Source organism: Stegastes partitus, unplaced genomic scaffold, assembly GCF_000690725.1.
Source record: "Stegastes partitus isolate 25-593 unplaced genomic scaffold, Stegastes_partitus-1.0.2 Scaffold1560, whole genome shotgun sequence".
Taxonomy (NCBI): Eukaryota; Metazoa; Chordata; class Actinopteri; family Pomacentridae; genus Stegastes; species Stegastes partitus.
Genome location: NW_007579291.1, coordinates 98,409 through 118,445, shown reverse-complemented (window position 1 = coordinate 118,445; position 20,037 = coordinate 98,409). Strand labels below are relative to the sequence as shown.

General features: G+C 41.8%; 1 protein-coding gene across 1 annotated transcript; it reads left to right on the top strand.

Annotated features, from left to right (window-relative positions):
• The first annotated feature begins 110 nt into the window (after positions 1–110).
• Positions 111–19,255, top strand: nploc4 (NPL4 homolog, ubiquitin recognition factor). Its single transcript, XM_008300573.1, has 17 exons — positions 111–261; positions 2,376–2,456; positions 4,120–4,229; positions 5,648–5,887; positions 5,967–6,015; positions 6,119–6,213; positions 6,299–6,422; positions 7,430–7,609; positions 7,747–7,833; positions 8,247–8,318; positions 8,406–8,532; positions 10,692–10,852; positions 10,977–11,048; positions 11,153–11,245; positions 12,851–12,967; positions 13,293–13,395; positions 15,798–19,255. The coding sequence occupies exons 1-17, from the start codon at positions 247–249 to the stop codon at positions 15,956–15,958; spliced, it is 1,887 nt and encodes a 628-aa protein (XP_008298795.1). The 5' UTR covers positions 111–246; the 3' UTR covers positions 15,959–19,255.
• Positions 19,256–20,037: the final 782 nt, after the last annotated feature.

The window sequence follows — 20,037 nt, the reverse complement described above, 5'->3', positions numbered from 1 at the left end:
TATTATTATGTTATTAATACGATTAAAAAAGAAAAGCGGAACCTGTGTTTGTTTACAGTTTCGGCCGAGTCGCTCCGGTGTGGGACCGGTGGGAAACGGACGGGCACTAGTGTTTGTAACACCCGGTGTTTGAGTTGTGTGATGGAGTTTCGCTGACAGACAGACAGTAACGCTGCGTGATTTCTGTTTTTACTGAGTCTGTCCTCCTACACGGCGGTTTCTACCGGGAGCTCTCGGCCCAGCGACATGGCGGATAACATTGTGAGTATCACGGCGGCTCGTATTCGCGCCGGTGACGGCTCGACCCGGCTAACGTTAGCTAGCCGCTTAGCGCAAGTCCGGAGTGATGAGGCAGCAGAATTAGCTCAGTGAGTTAGCTAACGTTAGCTGCTTATCATTAGCACAGAGTGACTGGGGCCTTTAGCTAACCGGCTAATCTTAGCTATGAGGCTAGCTGACGGCATCCGAATGAAAAGAATCATTGTTGGCTAACGGAGAAGCTACACGACCCTTTACATTAAACAGTAAAATATGTGGAGTGTTGTTCCGGAGCTCATTAGCTCAACATTAGCGAGCTCGGCGGTCGTACAGAAAGCGAAGATGTTGTAGATCCACTTAAAGTGATATTTTGCTCACTGTGAAAACGCCAACACACTGTGACAGCGTTCTTACTTCAATGAATTCATGTTGCAGCACAAAAGCGCCTTCTGGAAAACGGCAGGGGCTCATAAATGAACGTTAACGTTACTTTTTTTTTGCACTGTCATCGTTGTCATAATGTCCTGACAAGTGACACCACTGTGGAGAGGGGGGAGAGAGGGGGGAGCAGCCCGTGTTTTCACTGGCAGGTGCTGGAATCATGTTCAGTCTGAACCAGGTTTTCATTTATATCTAACAGTTATGGCAGCTGCTCTATATGGGAACACTGGGATGATGGTTTTTTTTTCTGTTGCCATATGCAAAACAATACAGTAATTTCCACTGTGTGATTTGAATAGCTCAGTTTGGAAATAATTATTAATTCTAGAGGGATTTGGGTGACTTTGTAGGCAAGAAAATAGAAAATAAATTAAAGAAATGCTCCAAAAAGTTTGGAAACTTTGTCATATAGTTTACCAAAGGTTGGCCTGTATAGTCAAATAAATGTCCATTTTATTGGTGATTTATGTGTTTTAATGACCTATTTTCATACAGAACAGGAATAAAGAGGTTTATTTTGAATTTGACCACTTTAGCCTATTATCAAGGTGTGCATGTAATAGTTTTAAAGTAAATACAGCAACAAATAAAAGCACATGTACACACGTGAATGTAAATAAGGACAACAATGAAGGAATGAACTTACATTGTTATGCATTTAATAAAGAAAACAAGTAAATCCCAGAAGCCAACAGAAGGCAACCAGGGCGAAACTGCCAAGGTTAGGGTTCCAAGCACCAAGACCAGCTATCGTTTTGTATCATTGCCTCCCTGCCGCGAGCTCCGCAAACAGCACAACATCAAGTTTGCCAGCCCTTGAAGCAGGCTGCCAGGGTCATGGGTGTTTTTAGATCACAAACCAGCCTCCACGGGCTGCATCCTTCACCAGGGGATGTCTGTGGCCTCGGTTTAGCATGCCTCAGGAGACCTGCATGGAAGCCGGAGGAAGCACGACGAAGGACGCAGGGGCTCTATTACAAAAGCGTTTGATGAGCTGTTTATGAACCAGGGAGTTTGTTCATGCAGCCTGTGTTTGTGTATTTGTTGTGTTCCTTAAAGCATCTGATCCATTAACTATCAAGCATTCTATCGAACATTTTTTTTATGGCTGTTGGTGATGATGTTTTGTTGCCCTGGTGAAGGTGGAACACTGGCAAAGGCACCCACAATTAGCTTTTGCTTTGGATGACACTCAGACATGATTTTGATCTCGTCGCTCATAGCTTTGTGTTGCCGATTTTAGTGGTCAAACAAATTGTTTTTCGAAGTCGCTTTGCCTTGTGTCGTGGCATCAATTGAAATACACTGCTAACAGAGTAAATGCCAAAGTATTCCTACGTAGCTGACATTGCTTTTCTTTTGCAACTAAGTCTTCCTTTTGAGTGTTTCTTCTCCTGTTCCTCGCTCATTTTGCTGTGCACATACAGAGCTTGCATGTCCACGAACAATGTGTTCTCTAAACAAAGTTAAAATTAACCATTAAGTGGAGTAAATGATGTTCTATCAGACAGACTTCTCTTGTAGAGTAGTGATGGAAAATTAGAACCGTGTGAGTTTTCTGTATATATCAAGTTGGCGCGTGACGTGTTTGAGTTCGTTTGCCTCACTTTCTTGCTGAACTGAAATATTTTGCAGCGCTAATGCAGTTTTTTTTTCTGTTTTTTTGTCTCGTATAGATCGTCAGGGTACAGTCCCCAGATGGGATGAAGAAAATCCCCTCGACCAAGAGGGAGACAGCCGCTGCTTTTTTGAAAAAGGTACAGTGTGTAAAATACAACAATGATAATGTTTGCTGTTATGATTTGAGTGCTGCAGGTAATCATGTGATTGTTGCCTCCTTCAAGCCTTGAATTCTTCAGTCATTTCCTCCAGAGAACTTTTTTCACTTTTAATGTGTTGTATTTGTGCAGCATCGCATGTACGACTGCATGCATCATCGTCACAAAGTGCACTTGTATTCCTCCTGGGTTTTTGCTTGTTCCTGCTCATTGTTCTTTAATGTATGAAGCTGTGCAGGAATTACCAGAGCAGGTCAGTCCTGCACTGCTCCTCTGCGTGTTTCCACTATTGACGTGGTTTTCAAAGGTAATTTGTGTTGGAGGAATGTAGTAGTGCATAGCTTTACACAGTTGTCACCACAACTGTTTGACAGGTTGTGTTTCACGGTGCAGGCGTTACTTCACACCATTCCTTAGACACAGTGTAAAAGGGTGTGAGAAATACATAGATGAAATAATGACACATTTGGTCTCAAATTTAGATATTTTAAAAATGTTATCTGTGTTTTGTTCCATCCGACCTTTAGTCGCACTTAGGCACCTAAAATAATTACAGATGCATTTGAAGCATTGGCTTTGAACGACCTAAAATAGAACTGTTCTCCAGCAGACTGTTAGCACTGGGGCTTTGCAGCAGCACCTCATCAAAAATGTATGTATCCGTGTTAAGGCAGGATGGTGTAGACTGCAGATCAATGCAAAGGGTAGTTTTCATTCCCCGCTGATGTGCAGCCAGCGATGGGTGGAACAGAAAACCACAAGGCCGACGGGGCAGAGACAGTCTGAGCCCTGCAGGTTATATTTCTGCAGCTGAGACAGAATAAAAGAAGCCCAACGTGACGCTCCGTCTCTCACTGTCTGACAGCACACTTTTTATATACTGTTCTTTGGTGTGGCTTGAGAAAAATAATGATTTTATGCTCAAAGAACCTCCTGACTGTTCTCTGCTAATTTTATCAGCACTGACCTTAAAGATAAATAAATAAAAAACCCACAGCGCTGACGGTCTCCCGCTGTCAGTAACTGTTTTATGATGGTCTGTTGGTTTACATGTCGTTAGAGACGGTGCAATCTTTGCAGTAAACGTCATTATGAATTCAGTTTTAATGTCAAGATAATCATTTTGTTTTTATGTGACCAGAGAGGCTCACAGGTCCACTAATGGTTGTTGGGTCAAGTACATCCTAGCTGTTGAAATACAGGCGAATCATCAGCATCAGGCTGAGTGTCTGCCAGATATGTGATGTGATGTTGAGGTGCCATGGGATATTCTGTTGGCCGGCCTGCTCAGAGTGCGCTTAATAACTTAGTCTGGCACACTGTGAAACAACCGTAAGAGGTGTCCGTACAAGCTGAGTTTCTCTCGTGCCAAGAGGCTCTTTGGTAATCTGCTTTGAGTGAGTGATTGATGTTGTTTGATAAGTGGACAGCCTTAACACGAGCACTGGCTTATGTGATCTGAATCGTTTCCTGGTGTAGATTCCAAGGAAGAACAAACCTTTGACCTAAAGATAAGCCCAGACTAATTTAACACTTAAATGTTTGTTACAGTCTGGAAATGTGGTGGTGTTTTTATTATCGGATGCGTGACAACATTTTTATGTGGTTTCTAATCAGCACATGACCTCCACCTCTCTCACAGGTGGCCAAAGAGTTTGGATTCAACTCCAACGGGTTCTCAGTTTACCTGAACCGCAACAAGACCGGAGAGATCCTTTCCCAGAACAAAGCCCTCAGCCTGCTGAAGATCAAGTAAGTAAACACAAACGGCATTATCAGAAGGGTGGTTGACTGAAATCCTACCTACTCTTCAGCCAATCAATTGGCTGTCGGGGGAAGAAAATGTGAACATTATCTTTAGGTGAAATAAAAGTGCCACAGTCTAATAAATACCTGCAGCCTTCTTTGCTGAAATGAATTCTAAATCAACATAAAAAGTTGGTATTTGTAGCATATTAAGTCATTTGAACCTGCTTATATTTTACTAAAATGATCAGAACAGACTCCGAGAAGACCAGCAGCAGATACTCCTGTGATTTCTATATCAGCTGCTGATCCAGCACAAGAACTATTTAGGAATAAAACACAGATGAGTTAGCTGCTGTTTTTAGATGATCTGCATGTTGGTTGCTGAGCTGTGATACACAAACTGTTGTTTGCAGGGTTTACACTTCTTGTCCATCAGTTTGAACAAAATGCAGCCACACCGACGGCTTCTTTAACATGGTGTCAGTCAGTTTGGACTCGTTCGGTAAATGTTAAATAAGTGAGATCTAGCGGTCTGCATTAGCCTTTAGATTGGACCAGTTCAAAGTTGTGAAAATGTGGGGTTGTTTACAGGAAGTCTGTTCCTTGTGCTCCTGAAAATAATGCATTAATCCTGGAAGGCTGTTGATGTAGAGCTTTTCTCCTTATAAAACAAACACCGACGGTTGTCTGACCTATTTGGTTCGACTGACAGTCCACTTGGACATTGCAGATCTAATTATTAGAATCTGGATTCAGTATCCTAAAAAGTCTGTTTTCTAGTGTCATTCTAGTATCAGACTAATAAGATATATTTATGTAGAACCTTTCAAAACAACGTTGCTGTATTTTACAAAGGAAACATCTGAACAAATACATTTAATTACAGAAGTGTAAAAACTGTTATAAAAATCTTCACAATAATAATAAAAAGATGAATAAAGTAACAATTAAAATGCATAAAATATGCATGAACAATCACATAGAATGAAGTGGAGCTAGAAAACTTAAACAACAACAAAACAAGGCATATGAATTTAAAAGATATTTCTGGTTCTTTTAAAATATACATTTTAAGAGATGCAAATACTTAACATCTGCGAGGAAGTCTTGCACATTTCACTGTTTCATCAGCTCGAGCTAGATCTGGCCATCAAAACACTCATCAAAATAAAAACTTGTATTTCTATTAAGTTGTGAAATTTAAAGTTAAGACTTGTTAATACTTAGAGAATAGCTACATACAGAAAGGAATAAATCATGCATTTACCAGAATAGCGTTGTTCTTGTTTATTATGTGGATTACGAGGGAATACAGTGAGCTACGTTTGTCTGTGTGTGAATGTTGTCACTGGTGCTGTTTTATTGCCACTTGTTTTATTCTTTAGTTGCTTTAATCATCTCATTTGTTGTTTTTCCTGTAGGCATGGGGACATGTTGTTTCTGTTCCCTTCAGCATCCTCCACCTCATCTGGGGAGGTGATGGACACGGCCACCCCGCACACATCTTCATCACTACCCTCCATCTCGTCCTCCTCTTCATCCTCCTCTTCGTCCTCCATGATCCCTCGGTCCTTCTCAGCACCCCAGGTCCAGGAGGACGAGATCGATCAGTATCTGGCAAAGCAAGACGGCAAAATCTACAGGAACAGAGATCCACAGCTGTAAGAGAGCGACTCGGCCGCACACGTATGCAAATTAAATGCAGATTGCGGATAACTAATTATTCATTTCTTGTTCCAGATGTCGCCACGGTGCCCTTGGAAAATGTGTGCACTGTGTACCATTAGAGGTAACAGAGCTTGTGTTTTATTATGTTGCACTGCTACAACAACCCATATATGACAAGTTCATTCTGATTTGACTCACTGAGGATGCGGCTTTTTCTTCTCCAGCCTTTTGACGAAGACTACCTGAATCACCTCGACCCACCAGTGAAGCACATGTCATTCCACGCATACCTTCGCAAGCTGACCGGTGGAGCCGATAAGTGCGAAGTTGTTTGTAATTATCACGGTGGACATATTTGTGATGATCCTTGTGCCAGAGACTAAAACAGTTTTGATTTCTTTCAGAGGGAAGTTTGCTGCTCTGGAGAACATCAGCTGTAAGATAAAGTCCGGCTGCGAGGGTCACCCTCCCTGGCCAGAGGGGATCTGCACCAAGTGCCAGCCCAGTGCCATCACACTGAATAGACAGGTATGTCCCCGGGACCGGTGCTGGAAGATGCATTCAGGTCTTTTATTTCAGTTAGAATACGAATGTCTTTCTGGGTGTTTTTTGCTCCTGTCTCATTTTTCACTGCAATATAAAGTCCTGCACCTCTATGGAAACAGAACAACCACGACTAGAAGGAGAGAGAACTCAGAAATGTCCTCTGTGCAGAAAGACACAGTGATAATGGCATAACTCATAAGAAAGGAAACGATGAAAGTCGAACTTCTTTGATAATTTGTTTAAAAAAAATTTTTTTTTTAAATGGCTATAATACTTGCATTTTTTCAGACTCTACAAATTCTGCATTTTTCTCTCTGTTCTGCACATGAACTGTAGAAAGATGTTTCATGCTGAATGTATCGTAAAACAACCTGCTCCTCTGTGTGCTGTTTGTGAGCCGTGCTGCATTTATGTTATTGATCCGGTACGTTTTACTTTCCTCTCGGTCTCTCTTGTCGTCTCCTCTCTGCTCTCTGGAAACACTGACTGCAGTTCAGCCAAATACTCTTCAGCTTTTTTAGTCATGTGACTGTTGGATGTAGCTGAATCAGTCATGGATTCTCAGCCATACTGAAGTGCACAGAATTCTTTGTTTTTATAGGATCTGGCGCAAACGGCGTATTTTTGGCGTTATTTTCTTAACAGAGACGAGTGTTATAAAGTGGTTTTAGTGGAAAAATGCAATTTTAAGCTTACATTTGTTTATTGTTCTGATAAAACCAAAAATCCGATGATTCTCTCGGCTCTCATAAATGGTGTAATTGTGGCGATGCCTTTCAAACTTGCTGGCAAATTCAAGAACTAGTGCAGTGTAAATAAGTCCACATGGCAGAAAGGCAGTGAGCTTCCATGCTGAGGGCTGGTCCGGCCATCAGGAGCAATTTGGTGTTCAGTGTCTTTCCCATTTCAACACGCTGCTGCCACAGGATTAAACAAACCTGAACTTGTGTGAGGGACACATGAATTTAATTTGTCTGTTCTTGTCGCAGAAATACCGTCACGTGGACAACATCATGTTTGAGAACCACACCATCGCTGACCGTTTCCTGGACTTCTGGAGGAAGACGGGCAGCCAGAGGATGGGCTACCTGTACGGCAGGTACACCGAGCACAAAGACATCCCTCTGGGCATCAGAGCTGAGGTGGCCGCCATCTACGAGCCCCCACAGGTGAGTGAGAGACTCTGCAGCATTTGTTTCTGTCTTCATCAAGTCAATTTAAACATGTTTTGCTTGGTCTGTTTAGTGCACTGTTGTCTTGACTAAACAGCAGCTCTGTTATTCTAATGTTCCCCGCTGTGTTTCAGAATGCCACTCAGAACAGCCTGGAGATGCTGGAGGATCCCAAAGCTGCAGCTGTGGACGAAATCGCTGCCAAACTGGGGCTTTGCAAGGTTGGTCTTCTTTCCTCGTGGGTGCTTCGTCTGACTCTGACCTTTAAATCTTTGCATATTGGCAATTTGCATAAACTGTGAAATTTGAACTCAAGGTTTGAAGCAGATTTTTGCTTCAAGGCTTTCTGATGATCCAACCGTTTAACCGTTTAACTGTTCAGTAACACCAGATTTACGCCCACTCTTTCCAGTATGCTGTCAACCACTTACTGCTGGTATCATGTGTTTGTCATCTGATGCCTCAGGATGTGTGTGTATCCTACTATATGTGTGTGTATAAAGATAGTTATGTAGCTGGATGGATAAAATGTTGAACAATTGAAATTCTGTTCACCTTTTTTCTTTTTTTGTGATGTTATAATTTTGAAAAAACTATAGCAGTTCCTTACATGTTCGTCTTTCTTGCTTCGTAGGTGGGATGGATCTTCACCGACCTGCTGTCTGAGGATACGAGGATAGGAACTGTCCGCTACTCAAGAAACAAGGTGAGGGCGCAGCTGACTCGAAGGGGATCTAGCTGACAGATTAATGCTGCCTTCTCCTCGTGTTATAAATGTCGTTTCCTCTGTCAGGACTCGCATTACCTGAGTGCAGAGGAGTGCATCACGGCGGGATACTTCCAGAACCAACATTCAAACCCCTGCAGACTCTCTCGAGACGGACACTTCGGATCCAAATTTGTGACCGTGGTCGCAACAGGTGAATTCCTTTTTTTCCAATATGTGGCTGAACAGTTTAATTTTTGGACAGTAACGTGGTACTTTTAAACCCTCTTTTACCGGCTGATATTTAAATATCGTACCACAATGTGAAGCAGATGAGCTCAGTGGTTCTCTGTTCTTCGCTGTATTCGTCCTTCTCTGATGACACTAATTCTGAAGATGACAGTTGGTGACTTTGGTGATGTTTCAAAACAGCAGAAAAGGTCGATATTTTAGGGTTTTTTTTGGTGTGCAAACACATATGAAGGAGGAGGGTTTAAGGCCCCTGACTGAGAAATTCAGGTTTTATTTACGTGAATTGTTTCTTGTTCTTTGGTCGGATGTCTGTTGGCAGCTCAGCTGAATCAGTTACTGTCGCAAGCCGAATGCTTTCTCTAACAACAAACTTTTTTTGAACTTATCATGCGTGATGACCGTCATTTTTGGCCTTAATTCTGTCTGAAAAGTTGTATTTTTACCGTCATTGAGCATGAGCCATAAATCCATTGCACATCGGAGCTATAATAGTTAGCACGCACACTTCAGTTTGTTTTCATTTCTTCATCACAGGTCATATTGTCATCGCAATATTGAATTTTGCCTATAATTTTTCTCACAATGTGCAGTCTTTCTCGATTTATTTTCTCCTCTCATTATTTCTGCAATTAACAATTTATTTCTACTGTAGAAGCAAAACACATCACAGAAGTGTTCAGAAACTGCTGATTGCAGTGATTTAACCAAACATGTTCAGAGCAGACTGACACTGAAAGATTCACTGTAGATCAACTGGAAACGCTCACTAGTCTACAGATAATGCACAAGTCTTTATAGAAGTCATCACACTTGACAAGAGAACTAGTTCTTTAGGTTTGCCACATATGAAACGTCTGGATCTGCGTTTAATGTCATCAGTGCGCTGCAGTTTAAAGGTGGAAATGCTCAGCCCTGGTGCTGTGTGCTATCTTGTAAAAACAGCACATGGAGATGTTAACCAGGTAAAAAGCTTATTTTTTTACTCGAGGAAGTCTTAAAGCTCGGTCGCTTAGTCGTGCCGTTGCAAAGCTGTAACTACAGAAGCAGTGCATTTTAAATTTGAGGCCAGTCGAGTGGCGTAACACAAGCCAGGCTCTGCTGGGTCGAGTCCAGCGGTTTTCACCTCCCTCCACTACAACCCTCCAAGTCCCTCTTGTGTGTTTGTTCCAGCGGTGACCTCATCGCTGTTACTCGCATGAATGAGGTGCTGGCAGCCAAAGCTGACGTCACGGCTACTCATCTTGTGCCAGCCGGGCCGAAGTCCATCTGTTTTACTTTCTCTTGTGCTGAGACATAATCTGTTTGCAAATTAGTCTCATGTGCAACATTTAGAAGACTTCAGCTGCTCGGTTTGTTCACGTTATCTTGGCCCGCGCCGCCTCTTTGTTGGTGTTGATGCAGGATCTGATTGGAGGAAACTGCACTCGCGTTGTGGCAAATTAAGTCTTGCGGCAGATGAATCAAATCAGTTTAAAAGCTGCAAAACACAAAGTTTGCTTTTGATGTTTTCAATAACTAATTATTCACAGGGGTTGTTTTTCAAATACAAGCATCAGACATTCTTTGGTCCCAGATTCTCAGAAGTTTCTGCTGCTTTCTTACCGTAACTGTTAAATTAACACAAATGATCCACCTGGTTGCTTATTGAGTCCCATATTGTGCATCTTCTGATTTTTTTTCTTTATCATTTTCTTCTTTATCTTTTTCATGCTTGAGTCGTCTCATGATCTGATTGGTTACACATGACATGTAATAGCCAATCAACTAATGGATAAACGATTAAAGAGTGTTTTTTTTAATTAAACATGTAAAAACAAAACAAAACACAACCTTTTTAAACAGGTTTTGTGTTGGAGTTTGAGTCAATTAAAATTTTGATGCCAGGATTTAAATTTTTACTTCAAAAGCATCTGTTCCCAATATAGTTATCTGTTTTCTTGACTAATAATAACTGGTACCAGTATCCACCCTGAGAAAAACACACAGGGATTTTCATAATTTAAGGACACAGACTACAACGTTTCGACCACCTCTGGTCACCAGGTGAGAGTCAGGAACAGTCAGAACACCTCCAGGAGTTCCCATGATCACAGTATTTGTGTTTCTGTGCTCTGTGTGCAGGCGGTCCAGATAACCAGGTGCACTTTGAAGGATACCAGGTGTCCAATCAGTGCATGGCTCTGGTGAGAGACGAGTGCCTACTGCCCTGCAAAGACGCTCCTGAGCTGGGCTACGCTAAGGAGTCCAGCCCCGAGCAGTACGTCCCCGACGTCTTCTACAAGGTGAGACCTTGATGCAGGCTGTGATGATGGTTTTTGACAAAACAAACTCGACGGTTGTCCATTTTTGGGTCCGATGTTGTGTTTGGGTTCATCCAGATGTTGAGATTTGCATTTGATTTTACAGGACAAAGACAAATTTGGAAATGATGTCACGTTTCTAGCTCGGCCTCTGCCTGTGGAGTACCTTATCATAGATGTGAGTAGCGTACATGGATGTTCATATTTTATTTACGTTGACTGGTGCAATGTACACACACTGCCTTTGTAGATAATTTCCCTTTTTTTTACTTTCTTCTCCAGATAACTACAACTTTTCCAAAGGACCCTCAGTACACCTTTTCCTCAACACAACGCTTCCCCATCGAAAACCGCGATATTCTGGGAGAAACACAAGTAAGTACTTTGTGGACTAAGTCATCGAAACCTTCTCACCTCTGATTTCACCAGAGATATTCAGTGAAGGATTACAGAACATTTTCAGTCTGGTTTTATTGACTTTAAAAATGTGTCTTACAAAAGAAAAGTGTATTTGGGGTGCATGAATGAAATGGAATGGATTTATGGCGTTAATAGGAACATTTCACCTGATAATGAAGTTGTTTTTTGTTTTGGAGCCTTAATATATGTGATTTGCTCCGTCTCTTGCATTTTCTTTTTAGGTATAGTTTGAGATTTAAAATAATAATAATAATAATAACAAGTAAAGTCTGAGATATAGTCTTTACTACAGAAGCAAAAGTCATAAAACTGTCTAAGAAATTCCTTACAACAAATCTAAAGCTGCTGATTTATTCTGATGTATAGAGAAGGAAAGCAGCGACCTCATACAGCATCTCAAGCCTTCCCCTCTTTTCAGTGGAGTTTCTGCGACGTTTTAACTTCCGTTGGCAAAAAACCTGCTGATTCTTGGATGGATTAGTGACTCGCTGTCCAATGAAAGCACAAAGAATGATGCATATTTCAGGGGATTTCAGGGAAACTGCTGCATATTTAAAATGTACTTTTGTAACGTGTAAAAGCACAGTGTGAAGGTCAACGAGTTGACTGCAGTGAGCTCTGGCTGTCGCTCAGAGGAGGTTGTGCAGTAACTGTGGGCAGAGATGTGGTAGCATGATAAATGGCAGGTCTATTGTCAGTTACTTAATACACTACTGACCTGGTTAGTGTACAAATATTTGTCAGACTGGTTTCAAATCAGCTTGATAGCATATCTCCCTTTATGGAAAAAGCCGAAAAAACTATAACAAATTTACATTATTGCACATTCTCGGCTGCATTGTTGTTAAACTATCATTTAGATGCAAACTAATCATCTTCTGTGAGGACAAAACTTTACAGCGCAGCTTCAGTGCATCTACTTTTTGATGCCAACTGGACTCTTAAAAATACTCCCCAGATGTTTTGGTTAACCGAGGTCCACTGAATGTTGTGATTACTGAGTCTGAATGCTGGGTTAGTATTTTATTAGCAGGTAGAATCAGTGAAGCCTAATGCAGCAGTCCTGCAATAAGTTCTCCTTCGTGAAGGTTCAGTTTTACAGTTTCAGAGAGCTGCTGATTTATTTTGAAGCTGCAGTTTGTGCTGCTGTTTAACTGCACTGACTGATTATTTTGTCCATCCCGTGTATATCAATGAGGGTAAACGGCACAACTTAAACCTCGCTGTATATACAGCAGCTCAAGAGAGCCGCAAACTGCATATTAAACTCTCATAAAGGGAGAATTTATAACTGAACCGTTGCTGGTTTTAGCTGCTGATAAACTGCCAACTGAGTGTATTTACACAGCCTCGTTTTAACCCACATAATCAAGGTGCCTGATGCTGTCGTCATTAGTTTTTTTCTGGATTTCCTCACTAAACTTCAGCCTTTACATCTGCCTGTATTTCAGCCTGACGTGGGCAGTCACAGTTGAGAGCCAGAGAAAATCAGACTGACCTTTGGAGTCCGTAACTTCCAGAGTGCAGAGAAACTTAGATTTTTGTTGTTGTTTGTTGCAGGATTTTCACAGTTTAGCGACATACCTGTCCCAGTGCACCTCGGCATCATTCCTGAACATCGTGTCAGACTTCCATCTGCTCCTCTTCCTCGTCACCAATGAAGTCATGCCTCTGAGAGTAAGTCAACACTTCAAAGCCTCCATTTGTTTCCCATTTGTGATGCAGAAAATGGGTTAGAATATGGCCGCATTCCTCTCCGGTCTGGAGCTGGTTACTGCCGTGAGGATGTTTTCACTCAGACCTTTTTGTTCAGGCCGATTTTCAAAGTGGTTCATCACAACACAGTTTCTCTGTGATGTCCCGCTCCATTAGATTTGAACATCCTAAATGTATAGAACCTTATGAAACAAAAAGCTGGTGGTGGGTTTTTTTTGTTTTTTTGACTTTGTCTTGAATGTGTCGCTGTCAGTGGATAAATGAGAGTTTGTGTTTGTGTTTGCAGGACAGCATCGGACTGCTGCTTGATGCAGTGAAGACTTCTAATGAGGATCTGGCACAGACCTGGAAGAAGTCTGAGCAGTGGGCCACCATCGAGCAGCTGTGCAGTGAGTGACCTGTGATGGTTTGAGTCCGTGTAGCTCGATTGAGATCATGGAGAGAAACGGCAGACAGAACTAACGTCCACACAATGTTGAAATTTCACAAACTGCTCGTCGTTTATTAAACACACTCCAACCATATCAGGCCCGGTTGTACAACAACTTTCTCTTCATACATGAACAAAATAGTTACCTCTGGTTTACCATCACTGTTGTTCTCTTTTGTGCAATAAAAGCAGAGTGAAGTGAATATGCTTGACCAAACATCCAGCATCACTCACACAAAAACATAGGTGCGGACTGATGACGTCACCACTAGGCGACACAGCGTACACCTTGTTAAAGGGACATTTCATAAAACTCGACTGTTACACACCTCAGAACTTTACCCGAACCTCAACCTGTTCACTTTGTTCTCTAATGGACATATTCTGTAGTGCTGGAATGATTAGTTTATTAGTGAACCCTCAAAACCCCTAAAACCTGCTGGCAGCTTTGAAAAGCATGTTATTGTTAAAGTTAAAATCTACCATTTATCAGAGAAAGAAGCTGTAAAAATAGACATCATTGTCAGATTTTAAACTGTCAAATAGTCCTTGAACTAGTCATTTGTGACATTTCAGGAAGATTCACCAACTCAAAGCTTAAAACTAATGTTTCATTAAAATCACTTTATTCTACATGTCACATTAAAAAAAAAATTTAGTTAACCATTTACAGTAGATCCTGTGAAAAACTTACAATTCTGTGTTCAGCAACACAATTGAAAAGCCGTGACTGACTCGGCTGTAAGCAACAGTCAGAAATTTGTGAAGTTTCAGTTGAACTGCGGGCAGTGTTTCCTCAGAGCAGAGAGGAGACATCAAGCGAGACTGAGGAAAATAAATATTAAGGATCAAGGAAAGAAAAGCCACATGGTTCAAAACCTTTGGACGATACACTCAGCATGGTGAAATATCTTTGTAGAGTTGATGTGCGGAGTAGAATGAAAACTACTGAGTTTGTAAAAATGTAAATAGTTAAATATCTATAGTATTTGGAGCCACCGTTTTACTTTCCAATGCTTGTGACACATGTTGGCACTTAGAAAAATGGTGCACAAGTTGATCCAGGATTCTTCTACATTGAATTTTTAGAAAACAAACAATCAAAGAAATTAATGTAGGCTTTTTGTCCCTGAGTCCACAATGAGTTAAACGTAGAAGAAGCAAAACACGCAATTAATTTGAACATAGAAGACAGGATTTAATTTACAGCAGGAGAAGGTAAAATCATTACTTGGTTGCTCACATTCGCTGCTGGCTTGATTAAAAACCACTGAGTAGAGCAAAAAATAAAAAACAACACCACTACAGCTAGAGAAATAAATCCTGTCACCTCTCCACCACTAACACTGCCATGTTTGACTGTTTGATTGGAGACAGACACACAGCTACAATCAAGAAGCCACATCGAACGCTAAACACACAAAAACGGTTCACAGAGCGAAGTCATAAAAACGTTCATATGAAATGTGCAAAATATATGGTATAGAAATACGAAGTGTGTTAAGATGTAAAAGATCTATGATGTTAAAAAGAAATGACATGCAGCAGGTCCAGTATGCAACAAAAAACACAAACTTGCATCCCTAAACTGTCAACGTAACACAGAAAGATATAAATATACCTTTGTGGATTGAATTTTCTCTGTTACAGAGACCTTCAGAAAAACTGGGCTGACAAACTCTTTTAGGATTGATTACCGTAATTTCCAGACTATTGAGCGCACCTGAATATAAGCTGGACCCGATTTAAAAAGAAAAAACAATTTGTACATATATCGGCTGCACTTGTCTATAAGCTGCAGATGTCCACGTGGTAACATGAGATATTTACACAGAAATATTTTTTTAAACTTTTAATTAAATACGTACCAGTAACATACACGAATACGTAAATGCTTTTTTCTGAACAGTTCCTGTAACACGGCTGGTTAAGAAAATAAAAACTACAACAGCCTACCAGGAAAAGTCATTGATCGCTACCTTCATCTTCCTCCTGCACTAAAACCCACTAAAGTCGTCTTCTTCAGTGTCTTCAGGAGTTGAACAGCCTCAGAATGACTTTGTCACTTCCTCAGTCTCTCTGTCGTTGCTCTCAGTGTCACTTTCATCTTGAGGCAAATTTGTAAAACTTACCGCAGCGTTCAAAGCGTGTGAAAAAAGTAGCGGCTTATAGTCCGGACTTTACGGTAACTCTGACAGACTTATTCTGCTGAAAACACCTGCTAGCTTAGCAACATTAAGGCTACAAACAAACCCTAATCTAGTCACCAAATACGAGACACTCCAGCATGGCTTTTTCTATTCATTTGGTGTACGTGCTGCGCCTCAGTAACGCCCTGTAATGCGTCTCCTGTCCCTGCAGGTACAGTGGGTGGGCAGCCCTCCAGCTCTCTGGGTTACGGGGCCATGGGCGGCCCCTCGGTTCCTGCCTCCTCCTCAGCCATGTGGTCCTGCCTCCACTGCACCTTCATGAACCAGCCTGGCACGGAGCACTGTGAAATGTGCAGCCTGCCCCGCAGTTAAAACCCTCCACCCTGCTTCCTCGCCCTGCCCTGATCAGTCACTGCACCAGGACCAGCTGCAAGATCCGGACGCCCCGTTTTCTTTATTTTTCCGCCTCACGTTGACGCCTCCGCCCTTCCCACCTCACCGGCTTCTGTGCCGCGCAGAGGGATGCGCTCGTTTACATCGAATTTCACAGAGTAAATAAGGTTAAACCAGACTGTTTCGTGTTTTGTATCCCTCCTCACAGCGGCTCTGGTGAGTGGCGGGTTTTAGGTAAAGCACTTTTGGCTGAGGCCCCCCATCACCCTAAAATAAATCCTCCCTTGTGGCTCAAATATATCCTGCTGTGACTCAGGACAACAGCAAAGACTCAAGTGTTTGGATGTTTTCTCACTTCAGTGCCGCTCTCACTCTCACAACGTCTTCTGGAAAATCTTGCTGTGTATAAATACATTTGAGGAATGACACTGTTATTTAATTTTCTTCTTCTTCTTTTTTTTTTTTTATTATTATCAGATTGTAGCGCATATCTTAAAATTTTGAATCTTCAGCGTGGACTCTGCTCAGTCAGGTTTTTATAGGTCTCTTTGGCCCTTAAAGCCCCTAAAAGTACAATCATCGGTCAAAGGTCAGACCTGAAAGAGCTCCAGAGTAATCCCACTTATGTAGAGAGTTTATATTTTCAGTATTAAATTAAGTCCCACATTTGAAGTAACATTATCACCTTTTGGACTGATACCTAAAAGATCTTTCGCTGGTTTGTTGGAATCGTAGCTTTTTGGATTTGGTGGTTTGAACTTGATCAGGCACAATATGTAGCTTATTTTATCAGCTGTATGTTCTTTTTCTCTGATATCGCGCCCCGAGACACCATCCACCGTCATCTCCATCCTTATCACTGACTCGCAGAGTTTTAGCCGTGAGGTGCTTTAGAAACAACTGGTGCTCGCCACTCTCCTCTCCGTCACTCTCACTTCCCCCCCGTGGTTCTTCTTCTTTTGTATCCTCACTCACGCTGGTGCGAACGATGCCAGAGCGTTGACCAACGTTCCTCCACCGAAGGGCCCCTTGTGGGTTTTTCCCATCGCTCAGCCTTCAAAGACTTCGCTGCTCAGAGTGCAAAGGGGTCGCAGGTCACCGTGGGGGGAGAAAAGAGACGCTTTGTCTCGGCCGTTATAAATCTGCAAGAAGGATGGCGATGATCTGCTTTTTAAACACTGATTCTTCTCAAGCAAAAACCCTGAGCTTCTTCCTGCAGGAGGCATTGAGGACGTTCAGCATGGTCGCTGTTGTTTTTATAGTTTCTTTTACAGAGCTGCGGTTGTCAGTGGTGAAAAAGGGGCTGAGAATGAAAGCTTGTCTCGATAGCACTCAAAACAGGCAACTGAAAAGGTCAGTTCACCCATATTATAACACATTCTCATATCCAGATCTGTCGCTGCAGGCATTTATTCGCAATGCTGGGGGAGGCGGAGCTAAGCCCAGGATGCAGTGATGGTGTCCCAGCAAAATAGTGACAGTGGAAGCTTGTTGTTAGAACATTTGGAAGCACCGTCTTTAAAAATGTCACAACAATAAGCGCCCCCTTGTTGTACAATCCAGATTCTTTGCAAAACTTGACATTTTCAGCGTGTACATCGGTGGTTGTAGTTGTTGTTTCCTGTAGGAGAGGGGATTTTGAAAACGGTAACACGTAGGTAGTGGCAGGTGAGGAGAATGCAGCATGACACGTACATGAGAACTGACTGTACCCAACGTCAGCATATGGTAAGTCAGACTACCTCCACACGAGTACAGCAGATATACAACAGAAGGAAAAGCACAGGTTTATTGATGATGGCTGGATTCATTCCACCTGTGCTTCACCTGCAAGTGAAAATATCTGTCGTTAAACTGAAAAGAGTAGAAGCTGATTTATTGGACAATTGAAAACTCAGACAAATAGAATTTTTCCACATATGAGCCGCACTAGCTGTAGTGGGTGTATTAAGACACTATTGAAACTGGTTTCTTATGGATTTTCTTTTGTGAAACTCTGTACTGGGACCAAAACCTGTGCGCAAAAAATTTGGTTCTGGTCATGTCACAGCATTTCTAACATGAGCCCAGTTAGCAAAGTCAGACCACATCGATGTCCATCCAAACTAAGCCAACTCGTTTTCATTCTCAGGGCGTCAAAAACTGCCGTTTGGCCAAAGCCGCTGATGTCTTGGAGATGCAGACAAAGTGGTGTTGGTGCCACCCGAGTCAAAAGTCAACGCTGATGGAAGTATGAGAGTTTTTCTTGTTTAAAAGAGCTTCGTAAGGATGCCGGGCAGGCGGAGGTGGCGTAAGTCGCATTGTTTTCTTAAATTTTGTGACTCAAGTCTCGTCACTCGTTAAGGCACCAAAACTTCTTGGTCAGGTTTAGGTCAAAATACGCCAACCACATGTTACAAGGCAAAGTTCTCGATGTCTGAAATACAGCAACAGCACCAGCTAAGAACATTTAGCTGAGCACTGTAGCCTATTTCTGATGTTCACAGATTTTTCTAGACCTGTTGTGCATGAAGAGGTCGTATGGGACGAGTTGGGAGCGAGGCCTTTTCAAAGCTGGTGTCATTCTGAGGGTTGTGGGTCATGTGTGATTAAATATTAAGTAATGCAATTAAAAAAAAAGACAAGTGACATTGATTCTGTTTCCTAATGCACATTTTGAAGTATTGCATTAGAAAACGTTAATGGAAACAGCATAATTTCAAAACCGTTTCTCAATTTCACAAAAGATTTTTACGAGCGTTTGAGGTGGATTTTGACGTTTTCGGTGTTGATGTGCTTCATTAAAGATGGACAAACCTTGTGGCCAGCATCGAAGGAGTTCATTCTCCCCAAACCAGTTAATAGAAATGCACCAAATCTATATCATCCTTATTGTGTGACTTTTCAAATGTTCGCTTGCCAACGAAACACGGTTAGTGATGCTGAAACTGGACAGCGTCACGGTTACCATATTTACAGCTTCTGAACCGTCCCGACCGAATCTCTTCTCAACTCATGTCCTTGATTCGTCTTGTGCTGACTGAAACATCCTCAAACCCTTTATCACCACTGGTCAGGTTCAGTGTGGTTGGCTTCTGTTACCCTCATAACTTTGTGCACTGTCGCACGACGTGGATTTTTATCTCCGACGCTGATCCAAACCGGTGGAATTGGTAAATACTGACGTGTGGTTGTCGACGGGGCTGTGAGCTTCTTTTTAAGAGCGTGACGGTGAATTCCATTGATGAATACATTTTTAGTTGTAGTTTCATTTGAAAATGTCTGGACAAAAAAAAACAACCTTTTTTTTTTCTTTTTGCCCCGTGGTATCGTTCTTACCCTTCTCCCGTGTGGATTGTTGAGAGTGATTTCTCTGATGTCATGGTAACGGACGGCAATGACCTTTTTCCTTTTGTATTGATCCGGGGGCCATTTGCTGAGCAAGCATGCTCTTGGACCTACAGCCGGTCCTCACTTTCCACTGAGCTAATTGAGGACCCTGAAAATTGTATGCTGTTGACCTGGATTTGAAACAAAACAATAAAAAAAAAAAACAACAAAGAAGGAAACAGGTGACGTCTTTGATTTGTTCCCCTGTGCAGGTTTCATTTTTAAACGTTTTTTCTTTTAGTCACACCACTGGTTTTCTAGTCTTCTGTGTTACAACTGGGAGTTTCTCGAGAGATTTGATTTCCAGAACGATCCTGGGATTTCCCTCCAGCGCCACCAGCAGGGCAAAGTCTAGACTCAACACACTGGTGTGATATTTACTGCAACGCATTCAGGATAAACTTTAAAGTCGGCGTTATTTGCAGAGTAACATTCAAAACAACAGAAGCTGTACCAAAGTATTTTTCCAACCGAAAAATAAAACTAGTGGGAGTTAAAATATTGAGGTTAATACATTACAGTGTTGTTTATGGGGTGGATTTACCTCAGTAATTCAAATATTAAGAGTTAAAACTCGACAGAAATGTATAAAATATACAACTTACCTGACTATAGTTAACATTAAGGCGAGGACCCTACAGCATTATTAATTATATACATTATCCATCCATCATCTATACACCACTTAA